This window comes from Acomys russatus, chromosome 17, assembly GCF_903995435.1.
Source record: "Acomys russatus chromosome 17, mAcoRus1.1, whole genome shotgun sequence".
In the NCBI taxonomy this organism is placed as follows: Eukaryota; Metazoa; Chordata; class Mammalia; order Rodentia; family Muridae; genus Acomys; species Acomys russatus.
The window spans coordinates 543,545-558,519 of record NC_067153.1 but is presented as its reverse complement, the minus strand read 5'-3'; the positions used below and the strand labels follow the sequence as shown (position 1 = coordinate 558,519).

Here is a 14,975-nt window from a genome sequence, read left to right as displayed (position 1 = left end):
TCCTTTTCCACTTCCTCTGATTTTTATAGTCACAAATGGGAAACTCCGATTTATGTTAAGTAAATAAGCATAAGCACTGGATTTATTCCCTAAACATTTTTACATACTAACCAAAAATACATTAGGATAAACAGCTATATATGCTCCACAAGTTAGTGGCCCTTGGTATATTATTTGAAAACTTAAATCAACAAGTCATTACATTTCTTTAAATTGCCTACCAAGATTAGAACATGGGATTAAATGATCTTGAAATACAGTTTACTCATTAAAAGTGACTATAAATTTTTTTTCTTTCTATTATAATTCATCTCATTAGTGTTAATATTTGCATAATATGCTATATCAGTAAAACATGTCAGTATCTCTTGTGCTTCCTTATCAATTCTTATTTTTATCCTACATCTGAGAAGCACATTATATACAAAAACATTTTGATTAATTTTTAATGTACTTCAAATTTTATATGCCTAATTAAGCCATCTTCAGTTTTGTTCCAAATCATAGCAATACATTAAGTAGAAACTAAAATAATGATGAATACAGGCAATGAGAGTGATCAAGGATCTCTGCTTTCCCTACAATATAAGACAATCTCTATATTTTATAATCAAGGCAAAATATTTTTGAATAAGAAAATGTTCATGTAATGCTAGAAAAAATCCACAGATAATGCTATGGTGTGTGTGTGTGTGTCCGTCTGTCCGTCTGTCTGTCTGTCTGTGCGTATACACTTGTGAGTTTGGAAGCCAGAGGTCAATGTCACACATCTTTCTCAACTGAATGAAAGGTTCTTTCAATCAATGTATAACTCATTGATGGTGCTAGCCTTGCTGGCCAGCAAGCCCCTGAAGCCATCCTCTCTCTGCCCCCAGTGCTGGGACAATGGGCACATATGGCCATACCCTGCTTCTTAGGTGTGCTGGGGAACCCCAACTCAGGGAAACCTCAATTAAGCCATTTTTTCAGCCCCTGCAGTTTAGATGTTAAGACTATGGAAAATGAATTGCAGATGTTGTAAAATTATTATATCTTATAAAGTCCCACCTAAAGATATCAATAGACATCCATCAGATCTTTTTCTAAGGCAGTTTTATTAACTTAAATTTGTACTATCCAAAATTATCTTAAGAGAATCTAAAACGAGGTGCGATTTTACTATTTTGACTTTTAGTATCCTTAATATTTCTCACTGTTTCTATGCTAGGTCATACTTGGTATTAACTTTAACACTTGGTGTATAGTGTATTCTATTAATACTAAAGATCATCAAAAAATAATTGAGATACATATTTTCAAGTATTTTACAGACAAGTTGGCAATTGCTTTAGTGTTTGAATGACCTGACAGTAAGTTAAGTATGTCAGAACAATACTTCTTAATTCTCATGAAATAACTTTAAGCAAATACCTCAGAGCACTTCTGGAATAGACTATGCACCTCATTCCGTTGCATTGTAGTACAAGTTTGCACACCCACTGGAAGCACGTAAAGCACATTGCACACCACTGGAAGCATGTAAAGCACATTTGCACACCCACTGGAAGCATGTGAAGCACATTGCACACCCACTGGAAGCATGTGAAGCACATTGCACACCCACTGGAAGCATGTGAAGCATATTGCACACCACTGGAAGCATGTGAAGCACATTGCACACCCACTGGAAGCATGTGAAGCACATTGCACACCCACTGGAAGCATGTGAAGCACATTGCACACCCACTGGAAGCACGTAAAGCACATTGCACACCACTGGAAGCACGTAAAGCACATTTGCACACCCACTGGAAGCATGTGAAGCACATTGCACACCCACTGGAAGCATGTGAAGCACATTGCACACCCACTGGAAGCATGTGAAGCACATTGCACACCCACTGGAAGCATGTGAAGCATATTGCACACCACTGGAAGCATGTGAAGCACATTGCACACCCACTGGAAGCATGTGAAGCATATTGCACACCACTGGAAGCATGTGAAGCACATTGCACACCCACTGGAAGCATGTGAAGCACATTGCACACCCACTGGAAGCATGTGAAGCACATTGCACACCCACTGGAAGCACGTAAAGCACATTGCACAACACTGGAAGCATGTAAAGCACATTTGCACACCCACTGGAAGCATGTGAAGCACATTGCACACCCACTGGAAGCATGTAAAGCACATTGCACACCCACTGGAAGCATGTGAAGCACATTGCACACCCACTGGAAGCATGTGAAGCACATTGCACACCCACTGGAAGCATGTGAAGCACATTGCACACCCACTGGAAGCATGTGAAGCATATTGCACACCACTGGAAGCATGTGAAGCACATTGCACACTTTAAAAACTTTCTCTGCCACAGGAAGTTAATCTATGAATACATTCAAGTTTTACTGGTAGAGAGTGCTAACTGGCTATAAAGTCCATATCCACGCATTATATTGTTAGATAAGGCTGAAGCCAGGGTGCTGATAATGCCTCATTTAAAATGTCACATAGTTGTTTTCTGATGAGAAATGGAAAAAATAGCAAAAAGGAAGAAAGAAGACAGAAGACAAAAGAGTATGAGTTAAGAACTCACTAAGAACAGTGAATGGGAAATTATTACTTTTTTTTCACAGTAGAAGTCATGCATGGTATAATCAGTTGTGGCAACAGACATCAGTTGTATAAAGATTACAGGATGGCTGGGCTACAGGTATAGCACAGTTGGAAGAGGGCTTGATTAGCATGCATGAGATCAGATGTGGGGAACACATACATATAACCCCAGCACTCAGGAGGAGAAAAAAGATCACAAGTTCAAAGTCACCCTTGGATACATAGTGAATTCAAGACTAGCCTAGGTTCTATGAAATAAAAAACAAGGTAAAGAGAGGGAAGCAGGGTAAGACTGATAGATTAAATTAAAAGAAAAAACAATAATAAAAAAAAAAAACAAATATTACCTCCTGGAGGAGTCCCAATGCTGGTGCCAAGACCCAAAATAGCCATCTTGTGAATTCTAGGCTGCAGCATCACTGCTGATTCTTCTCCTCTTTCCCAGTGGGGTATCCTCACTGGCTCCAGGTGGACGTCCTCCAGCCCATCTTGCTGCAGGTTTTGGTACATGATTTGAATAGCTTTCTCTAGATTCTTAGAACCACTCAGTCTGGGCCCAACAGTATCAACTAGAAGTCCCAAACGTTCATAGGACCGGTTCTGATATTTACCATAAACAGCAAGGTTGATAATTGCTTTAGCAACTTCTTCATAGCTGGCTATTTCCTCCTTTATTTCTTGAAATGTTCGCTGAGAAGTGCCATTCTTGTTTGTAGCTTTTCCAGAGCCTAGGGATAAAAGGTGAACAGCACCAACAAACAGGAAGAAAAAAAGCTTCATTGTTCCCAGTTTTTTTTTTTCTTCCTGAGAGAAAGGAATAAGAAACATGTTTTAGGAAAATAGAATCTCACAGGCATCAGCCCATAACCCATAGCCCACTTTTCAAGCAGTATTTCTCTTCCTTTTCCAAACAACAACCAACCTCCCCATTGGGAATTCAAGCAATATAGTTCCTAGGGATAGGCAAGCCAAAGAGCAATGTTGGTCTAATTAACAGGGTAGTGTGTACTAAACCTATAAAATCACCTGGATACTTAGGGATCTTCTGTTTTGAAGACAGAGAGAAAGAGAGGGCAGAGACAGTGACACATAGAGAGAAAGGAACAGAGAAAGAGAAAAAGAGAGAGATACAGAGAAAGGAGGAGGAAGAAAGTTAGAAGCAGTGATGAAAGAGATGCTCGATACACGTCCCTCTCAGCGGAACTCTATCCAACTTGGTGTCCACCTTCCCTCTGCCCAAGTGGACTCTTTCTTCTCTGAGCAACTTGGCCTTTGAAGCATCTTATATGTCATTTTTTTCCTCAGTGCTTTCACCTAATCCCATTTTCATAAAGATAACCTGATTATTTTCAACATTTTTATTGAATACTAGAAATATTCCAGGAATTATGATATGGTTTTAGGAGCAGAAAGCTACAGCAAATACAGAAACAAATGCTTGGGTTTGTTATTCTGTAACTCTGTGATACGCATCTCCTACAGGTTAGTGGTAAAACAGCGCAACGCATTTATGTCATGGTTGGTATGCATCAGACACCATCCTATCTATGATGCTCTTATTATCCCATTTAATCCTTATTGTGGCCCCATTTCAGGATACAAACTCGTATGACCTTTATTTTTTATAAACAAGAAACTGAAGCAGCAGCACAGAGAAAATTTAAAAACTGGGAATACATACAATTTTTCAAGCTCTAAGATCTATGCTAAATAGTGCTACTCACTTTAGCCTTGCAGAATTTAGGTCCATAACAAGTAATGCAGAGCCTGAGGAAGAGTATATGTAGTGCTGCTGAGGTTAGAACCTAAAAGCCCCATGGGTTCATTTTAACTTAATTAACATTAAGTCAAGTTTAAAATTCAATAACTCAGTCATTCCAGTATTCAGTATGCACATGTGACTAATGGCTGCTACCCTATGCAGCTCAAACAGAATTATTGTCAGCAGAACGCTTGGGTGACATCAAGTCAGACACTTTTTAAATTGTGTATACATTGTGGCTCTACTGCCCCTTCCAAAAGACATATCAACATTTAATTTCCATTATGAGTGTTATTGAGAAGTAAGACCTTTCTTTCAGTTTAGGTCTTGACGGTTCCACACTCCTGAATGTACAGATATGGTCATAACCTTCTCTCCTCATCCCTGTTTCACAGCCTCTCCTGTCCTTCTGCCAGTGACCTTATATCATGTTGTGATGGATAAGAAAAACCCTATCAAGTTTTCCTGCCTCCAAATCAGTGTGCCTATAAATTTCTTTCTTTCTTTCTTTCTTTCTTTCTTCTTTTTTTTTTTTTACTAATTATATGGTGTGTGGCATTGTGTTATGAATCACAAAATAGACAAAGATAGTATTTTTAAAAAATCTGAACAAAAACTGTTTTTATTTCCTTTCATCTATCTAATTCTTTGTTACCTCATTTTACAAAGATATTAGTCTGAAAATCATTCAAAACTCTAAGAATTACTCTATACCACAGATTTCAGAAGCACAAACTGTTATAAAGATACATTTCAAATTCAACAACAAACAATATCCTTTTAAAATGGCACCAACATCTTTAAATTTGTCTTTCTTTATCCTTTCATCTTTCTTTCTCCCTGTCTGTCTTGTTCTCTCTCTTTCCCTCTTTCTATCTCTGCTTGGCCTATATATGTATATTTCTAATCTTGTAGACATACAGTGTTTAAAATGTAGCTAATCCAAATTGAGATCTTTTTATTTTGTAGGTGCAAAATATACTAGTACTTTGATTTTAAAAGATGTAAATGTGAAAACACGCTTACTCCAGATAATTGGATTACTTAAAGTATATAGTTACCTTCATTCATTTGTCTTTACACCTTAAAGTAGCATTTAAAAAATTAAATGTCATTATCTTCCCTTATTTTAGTCATCAATGCGATTCTGCTTCCAGTTTTATACTATGGCTCCAATTCTCAGTGCTTTCATAACTTCATAACTGAGGGTAGATTCTTACATTAATTTTCTTACATTGCAAGTTTCTTCTCCCCCACCTATTTCCATTCTCCTGCAAAATACCTATCCTTCTCTTTGATATGGGTGTTTTAAAAATAACCCGCCATGGAGCCCTACCCAACCAAATCCTCAGGTGTTTACATCATCTGTGCTTCCATCATAATTATGTTCACAGCAATGTTTGCATATAAATCTGTCTTCTTTGCCCCCCCGCAAAATACAGTAGGATAAATGATTTAGCATCATACTTTCTTTTTTTTTTTTCTTTATAAAATTTATTAATTTATTCAGATTACATCTCACTTGTTATCCCATCACTTGTATCCTCCCATTCCTCCCTCCCTCCCACTTTCATCCTATTCCCCTCCCCTAGGTCTATGACTGAGGGGACCTTCTCCCCCATTATATGGTAATAGGCTATCAAGTCTCATCTTGGTAACCTACTTATTCTTTCTTTGGGTGCCATCAGGCCTCCCCACCAAGGGGAGGTGGTCAAATATGGAGCACCGGAATTCATGTCAGAGTCAGTCCCCGCTCTCCACATAACTGTGGAGAATGTCCTGTGCATTGGGTAGATCAGAGTAGGGGTTTGATGTTTACTATTGTATTGTCCTTGGTTAGTGCAATAGTTTGAGCAGACCTCCCTGGGCCCCGATCTACCCATCATGATGCTCTTCTTGTAGGTTTCTAGGACCCTCTATGTCCTTTTATTTCCCCATCTCCTATATTTCTCTTACCTAGAGTCTCAGTAGGATCTTCACATCTATCCCAATCTCCTGGTAAGTGAGGACTTTCATGGGACACTCAACATTTCCATTTAAAGTCCCTAAAATACTTATAACCTAATTGAGAAAAAAATGATCAAGCATTCTTCATGCAATTATAGAACTACTTAAAATGTCTATACTTAAGCTACACAACATTTTTAAATGTTCTTTATTCTTATACAAAGAGGATTAAAGTCATTGTTCCTTTTCTTGAATTCAAGCTATAGAAATAGTAAATGACATATCCTTCAAATGTTAATTTACTATTTTAAAAGCTTATTCTGTATCATGTCTTTGAATTCACAGCTTAAACACACACATATAGTCATATAGTGTGTGTGTGTGTGTGTGTGTGTGTGTGTGTGCACAAACTTAAAGTCACAAGCAACTTTGGGAGCATGATTTTAGAAAGATTTGTTTGTGTTTTGCATATATTGACTGCATAATCCATAGCAATAGTCTCTTTGACAAAAATGGGGAAAAATCATAGGATGTCACTTTCTTTCTTTTCTATACTTTAATCTAAAAACAAAAGCAACATTTCTCTCACATTAAAATTATATCCTAATATTAGATTTATGTTTTGAGGAAACAAAGCATAATCATTTGCTTCCTCTTCAAAATGTTTTTTACTGAAAATTCACTGTTTGAAAATGCCTCAGGCACTGTTAAAAATTCCAGAATGAATAGACTAATGAAATGGAAAAGGCAAGAGAGTGTACTGGAAGAAGAGAGGGAGACTTAGAGTCTCTGTTTTTATTCATTTTTATTGTATCAGTTACATTGTCCTCTAAAATCTGAATATAGTAGTTACATGAAAATTAAATATTTCTCCTAAATCTTTGATGGATGAGCAGGATTTATTGCACAACACTAAGTCTTTAATCAAGCCCATGGGTCAGATAAAACAGACCTGCAAGGTTAAATCCTATCACAGATACTGGCCCTTGATGGTTCATTTCACAACTCCTTGGAGCCTACCTGGATATAGGGTGTTTTTAGCCATCTTAAGGAAGAAGTTTGCCTGTATTAAATTCAAAGCTTGATTAATATTAACCTTCCAATTTCTACAGCTTGCTCTCCAGTTACTTATTTATTCAGATTAAGACCTTACTCTATCTGGGCCCAGGGGTCCTGCTCAAACTATGGCACTAGCCAAGGACAATACATGCAGTAAACTTGGAACCCCTACCCAGATCTAGTCAATGAATAGGACATTCTCCACAGTTGAGTGGAAAGTGGGGTCTGACCTTCACAGGAACTGTGGTGCCCTATATTTGACTACGTGCCCTGGATGGGGAGACCTGATGGCACTCAGAGGAAGGACAGCGGGGTACCAAGAAGAGACTTGATATCCTATGAGCATATACAGGGGGAGGAAGTCACCCTCAGTCACAGTCATAGGGGAGGGGAGTAAGGGGGAAATGGGAGGGAGGGAGGAATGGGAGGATAAAAGGGATGGGATAATCATTGAGATGTAATATGAATAAACTAATAAAATAAAATAAAAAAACCTTACTCTATGCCATAAAATTGCACAATTTAGGGACAGATCAAAAAGCAAGAATGACTCAAGCTCCCAGAAACAATGAGCACTGAATTACATGTTCAATGTTCTTTCTTTCTTCACTAGCTAAACCTCAGAGTTTCATTACTAGCTGAACATCACCAGTTCTCTTGGACTTGTTCTTATTGTCATAAAAATAGAGAGAGTACAAAATGTCGAGCTCAATTCTTTAAGATATTGGATGACTGTACCCACCAGGAAGCATTTTGAGTATCATATTGTGGATGGCAGCTATTTTGAATGGTGAGCACCAGAGTTATACATGCAAGGGTGGCAATCTGTGTAGCAAAGACACTCCTATACTTATATTTCTTTTGTTGGCTTTTGTCATTGTTTCTGTTTTGTGTTTTTTTTTAATTTTAAAGCAAGCTATTGCTACAGAGTCCTAGATGGCCTATTATTCACTATGGAGCAGAGCCTTGAATTCACAGCAAACCCAATGCTGAGATTATAGGAATTTGTCAACATATTTGACAGTTTGTTTTTATTTTTAATATTAAATATTTGTGATATGTGCTTTGAACATTATTAGACATAGGTATACAAAATCATTTCTGTATGGCTATAAAATAATAGATATTTTCAAGAAATATTATGGTTTTTGTTCAAAACTATACTAAGAGCTACTGAAACACCAACACTTTTACCATGTGCAGGTCTGAAACACTGTTGCCACACCCCTAGGCAGCCTCCCTCTACCACTGTCACATTTATCATAGGAATGTATTTCATTTCTTTTTTTTTTTTTCTACTGTAGCCATTCCTCAGAATTCACATTTTAAAAATATGTCATTATAAATAACATTCCTTTAATCTCTATTTTATACTGTACCTGTGATCACAGTTGATTATTTGGAAATATAGATAGATCATCTGTGATGTTCATTTCAGGAAACCAAAGCAATCACTTTTTAAGAATTGTGTCTTATGAGATGAGGAATTAATGATTTAACTGAATTGAATTAAGCAGTTCTCTCCCCCCACCCCTTTCCATCTCAACTTGTAGCCAGAGGAAGTCTTATGACTTAACCCTACACAGAGACCTAAATAGAAGCACCTGCTCAGAAAGAGGTCATAGATGTTAACATGTCTTTATTTTTATAATCACAGGAATAAGTCCAAAAGAACTCATCCTCCATCACTCAGCAGAACCACCACCCTGTTACTTGAGAAAAGACACTCCATTTATTTTAGCTACTGTCACTCTAGTGTCATGCTCTTCTCATAAAAGTCAAGCATCCAGCCACAGGCACAGATTTTTTTGACTCTGAATCTTCTCTTCCATTCCAAAGCTTAGCCTATTCCCAATGGTAGTCACTAGTTAGGAACACTACTGGCTTCTCTCCCTCGGGGAGAAGAAGTGAATAGTTGGCACAACTTACCTCTTGCTTTCTTTTTGACTAACCCAACTTCTTTCCACCCTCACTCTCACTTCACCAGCTAAGAACTCATTATCTTATATTGGAACCATCCCCCATCCCACATCACAATCTTGCATCTAGTATGTTTACCACGTGGACTGTTGTTTGGCCACAAGATTTACATTCAATACAATCAAGTCACTCTTAGGTCTAAAACATGCTTCACACTATTTTACTCAGCATCATGGTTATGTTTACTGCTATGATTTGAGTAGTGGCACCCTCCCCAAATTCAGGCTGGAATTCCACCCTCAGTGCAACACTATTAAGAGGTGTTTCTTTGGAAAAACGATGAAGACACAAGGGTTCTGCTATCACAAATGATATTTTGTACCTTTACTAAAAGCTTTCAGTTCTTCTCTCTTTTTCATGATGTGGGGATACCATACTCTTTCACTCTGGAGGGTATGGTAACTAAATGAAAGTGCTGCCCACAGCACATATTGAATGTCAGCATTGAGGTCTTGAGCTTCTGGCCCCAGAACTTAAAAAACAATTCTCTTTTTTAAAAGCAACCTAGCCAAAAGTATTTTGCTAAAGCAACATACACCAATGAATACAACTTTCTGGTCTTTCTAAGTCCTGAAGATACAGTTCTAGTACACTTTTTGCCACTGTCTGAGTTTATAAACAACCCTTCTGCATCTCTGATTTTTCCTGTTGTTCCCTCTGCCCAAAATGACATTTCATCACTTCTCACTGAATAAATTGGTCATGATGTGAGGTGCGGCTTATAAGTCTCAGAGTCTTAGGGATAGCTGCTTGCTGTACACCTTATGGTACTGTTTTTTGTCTATTACTGTGCTAAACTATAAAATACATCATAGTGATAGCATCTCACTTCTATAAAAATCCATTGAACAGGTTTTCCTCAAGGAATGTGCTTTTTCTTTATGCACAATCCAAACCAGAATATCTGTAAATATTTATAGAATAACTGAATACACTCACCAAACAGTGTAGTCTTATTTCAGAATAGAAGTATACGGCTCCAATTCATCACTTTAGCAATTACTTTTTTCAAACCAGCCATGGGTTTGCTCCTTTAAGCATGAGTATATTCATAAGTTTCTTCTATAAAAGAAGTCAGGAGACTTGAGCCTTGGTCCTGGCTATCACTCTCTAGATGTATGACTTTGAACACTTTTTTGAAGTATCTCTTTATATATTACATATAAAATAAGGATTATATTTAAGCTCTAGTATTTATTATGGCTTTCTTTAAATATTTAATTTTTACATTTCTTGCTACAACTTACCTAAGTCACCTTAGACCAAACTCTTATTTTAGTGTCATTACTCAATCTACTGATTTAGTGTCTCTTGCCACAAGCCAACTAATATTGAACTTATTTAGGTGATTAAGAGTGTCCTTGCTCCTAAATCCAATGAGCAGATGTCTGTCTGGGTCATAACTGAGATATTAGATGTCCAACAGTGTTTCCAGCCTCCATCGTCACATTTCTTCAGTCTCTCCTCTTCCACAGTTTTTTCTCTAGAATTGTTTCCGTCTCTCAGCCCTTTAAACTTTCTGATGCTTGTTTCTTGGCCTCCTTGTCCCACCACAGACTCTAACTAAAGAGGTCTTTCCTTCCAAGGCTTTACTTACAATTGCTTGCTTGAACTCATATATGAGTTAAGAAGCTCCTGTGTTGTGGACAGCCAGTGATATCTCAAGCTCTACAGATCCACATGCATCTTAATAACTCTCCTCCATAGTCTCCTCTTCTCTCTGTACCCTTATTCTAGAAGAATGGTATTTCCACCATTCTAGTATATCTGGGGCTTTTCTAGGCCACTCTCTATTCAACCTTGCAGCCAGATAATCACTAACTGCCATAACATTTAATTCCTAAGGAGCACTAACACCTACCATTCCCTTCCAGGCTCTCCTCACCACATTAGTTTCCTTACCACAGTTAGTTACTGTACCTGTATCTGAGCTGTCACAACCATCTCCATCTTGCTATCCCCCCTTATGCTCTGCTTTATATAGCAGTTATCTTTAATTCAATTTTCTATCTCCTTTTTCCAAATGTTTCAGAAGGCTCCCTATTGCTTTTGAGATAGAATATGCAGCCTGGCATACCAGTATCCTTCACTAGGCTCATCACCTGCCCATCTTTATCCTATGTTTTTATAAATAAGCAAAGATAACATTTGAAAGTTCCTCAAGGGAACCATTATTTCTTATGCCTCAAAGTCTTAGCATATGCTGATCCCATGGCCTGAACACTTTTCCTTTGCTAATCATCAATCTTAGAACCCCTATCCATCCTTTTAAATTTTAGAGACACTCACTTGAGCTTTTGTACTCCCTGGGAACCTCTTTTGGACTTCTGAAATCTGAACTAGATATGTGTCACATATACTCCCATAAGCCCTACTCAGACCTCTGCACATGCCATTACTATACTTGAACATATTCTTCTCTTGTTTTAGGTAGGGTTTCTATTGCTGCGATAAAGTGTCATGACCAAAATGCTAGTTTGAAAGGGAAGAGTTTATTTGGTTTATATTTCCATATTACTATTTATCAAAATAAACCAGGATAAAGACTCAAATAAGGCAGGAACCTGGAGGCAGAAGTTGATACAAAGGCCATGGATTGGTGCTGCTTACTGGCTTACTCACCATGGCTTGCTCACTCTGCTTTCCTATATAACCCAAAACCACCAGCCCACAGATGGCCCCACCCACAATGGACTGGGCCTTACCCCAACAATCATTAATTAAGAAAATCCCCTATAGCTGGAACTTATGTGGAATTTTCTCAATTGAGTTTCCCTTTTTTAAGATAACTCTCTGGCTTGTGTCAAGTTGACATAAAACTAGCCAGAACACCTTCCTAAATGTCTATGTCTTCCACTAAAGTATCTACCCACTATGGGAAAGTGGCAGGCAAATGTATCTTTGAATCTCTAGGACAGGCTTTAATTTTACAGGCCTACGAAATATAATCATGTATGAACACAGGCAAGAAATATATGAGGCAAGACCAAAATTAGGTTTTTTTATTTCTTTTTAAAAAAATTATTTTATTAATTTATTCAGATTACATCTCAATTGTTATCCCATCACTTGTATCCTCTTGTTCCTCCCTCCCTCCTGCTTTCACCCTATTCCCCTCCTCTAGGTCTATGACTGAGGGGGACCTCCTCCCCCTCTATATGGTCATAGGCTATCAAGTCTCATCTTGGTAGCCTAGATCCTTCTATGTCCCCATTCTCCTATATTTCTCTTACCTAGAGTCCCAGTAAGATGTCCCCACAAAATCAGTTTTAAAAGACCATGACAGAGCTACAGGTGGTATAAAGGGGGAAATGATGTATATTCTAGAATTGTTCTTTATAACCCAGAGAACTAATGCCTAAATATACTTTAGGTACTTAGTGAACATGCATCATCTCAAGCATACATTCCACCCTTGCCTTTGTTCAAAACCTGGGAAAGGATTTCTCTTGTAGTTTTCCCTCTTGCTGATGTTTATGATTTCCTTGACATCTAGCCTTGAATAATGTTGTGATTTAAATGTGAAATGTCTACCCACTGGGCTTACGTACATGAACACTTAGATCACAATTAGCAGTGCTATTTTAGAAGGCTGTGGAACTTTCGAGAGGTGGAATTCTTGGGTATGTGGTCCTGCTACAGCCTGAGGCCATGCTGATGTTCATGATGGTATGTGTTACCACCAAAGGCCATGTCCATCCCTGGTCTGTGCTGCCACCTGAAACCATGTTGATGTTCATGGGCTGTGATGCCACTAGGGGCCACACAGAACTGGGGGGGGGGGGCGCAATGTTTGGATCTGTGGTCCTGATGCTGCTGGTAGCCATGTTGATGTCTGTGGCCTGTGTTCCCTCTGAAGTCCATGTGGATATCTCTGGTCTATGCTGCTGCCTGAACTTATGTTGCTGTCCATGGGCCAGACTGCCACTAGGACCATGTTGGTATCTGTGGCCCATATGGCCTCTGGAGACCACATTAAAGCCAGAGGCCAGGTAGATGTCCATGGCCTGTTCAATGTCTGGAGACCATGTGGAAGTCCATGATTTGTTCGGTCCATGATGACCATAAAGAACAAGAAAGCTTCTTGTGCCGTAGTATTTCACTGTAGACTTATAGTTGAGAAAGAGAGACATAGCAGGCTTCTGTGAAGGCCCCTACCCCTGAAAAGTAATGAACTAGACAGAAAGACATAAAAAAGAACTCTTAAAAACTACGATAAGGATGCTGAAGTGTAGCACTCCACAATAGGTGGCTCCTACAAGAGTATGGGTGGAGAAGGACTCACTTTTCTTTAATGGGCTGGCCACTGTGAGTCTGATCATGCTCCAGTGACTGTATAGACAATACAAATTGTCTTTTTTATCTTTTAATTTTTTTGTTTTTATTTTTATCTTTTTTGGGGTGATAGATTGGAAGGACTGGGAAGTAAAGGTGATTGGGATGCATTATGTGACATTCCCAAATAATCAATAAAAATATTATATTAAACATTTTAAAAAAGTAATAAATACAGGAAATTGGTATAAGGGATCGGGTAATTACTATAATAAAAATGACAATGTAGTTAGTTGGGTTTAGGAACAGACTGGCAGGGAAAGCTCATAAGATTCTGTACCTTAGTGTTAGAAAAGCCTAAGAATGTTACAAACAGAGCTCAATGAGCCGTTCTGATGAGAGTTTGAAAGACTAGAATGCTGACAGACATGCAAACTGTTGGGGCATGATTCACAGCTTTCAGAGTGGAACAAAACTCTGTTGAAAATTTGGGAAGAGGCCATTCATCTGTGTTTTATCCTAGCAAAGAATCTGTCTGTATTCTGCCTGGGTCCAAAGAACTTAAGTTATTCTGAGCTTAAAAGTAATGGGCTTATTTGTTTGGGTCAGGAGCTAAAGACAGGATAGCATTCAAGGTTGCATCGTGTTTACTGCTCACTGCTCATATCAAGACCTTCAGTATAAGAGAACAAGTAGAACAGAAAGATGAAAACACATGCAGCTGAAGGTTAGGGAGAGAAAGTTTAAAGTTGTAGACAAATTGGATGCTGAGAAAGCAGCTACAATTGTTAAAGAGACTAGCACCATTGAAGTAAAACCTCTGCTCTCCATCAAGAAATAGGCAATGATGACCCTTTAAGGCTCAGACTCACCCATTGAAAAGATTCATCTTGTAAAATTCAAATTCATTTGAAAGGAAGTAAACTAAGAGTGCTACTGAAACCCCTGCAAGCCTTCTCTCAGGAAGTAATATACAGGACCAAGTACAACTAAGGTCTTAGGAGGCTAGACTAGGTCTCAAGCTATTAGCAAACTTGAGAACATCATTTACACTATCTCCACACGGTCTTGGTTTTACAGGCCTGAAAGCTGCCAAAGTGAGGGGATTGTGGATGCTTGGACCTAGGTTCCAGACAGTCACTGGGGCCAGGCAATGTGTGGTCATATTGGAACCTCTGTAAGGATGTCCTATGAGGATATAGAGTTTGCTATCTGCTTGTTAGCTTTTAGCCTTGCTTTTTTAGAAAAAGGTTATTCACTAGGTGCCATTTTACATTCATAGTATAGTATTTGTTTACTTGAAGTTTTTGATATTATGGAGACACACACTTGAGAGCCTCTATAACATTCA

At 38.3% G+C, this 14,975-nt stretch overlaps 1 protein-coding gene across 1 annotated transcript in view; it reads right to left on the bottom strand.

The window, feature by feature from the left end:
- The window catches only part of Cpq (carboxypeptidase Q), a 324,103-nt gene extending 320,670 nt beyond the window's left edge, over positions 1-3,433 (bottom strand). Inside the window, exon 1 of the mRNA XM_051159454.1 lies at positions 2,949-3,433. Within this exon, the coding sequence (XP_051015411.1) occupies positions 2,949-3,429 (481 nt within the window). The 5' untranslated portion in view covers positions 3,430-3,433. The remainder of the gene's footprint in view (positions 1-2,948) is intronic.
- Between the last annotated feature and the right edge of the window lie 11,542 nt (positions 3,434-14,975).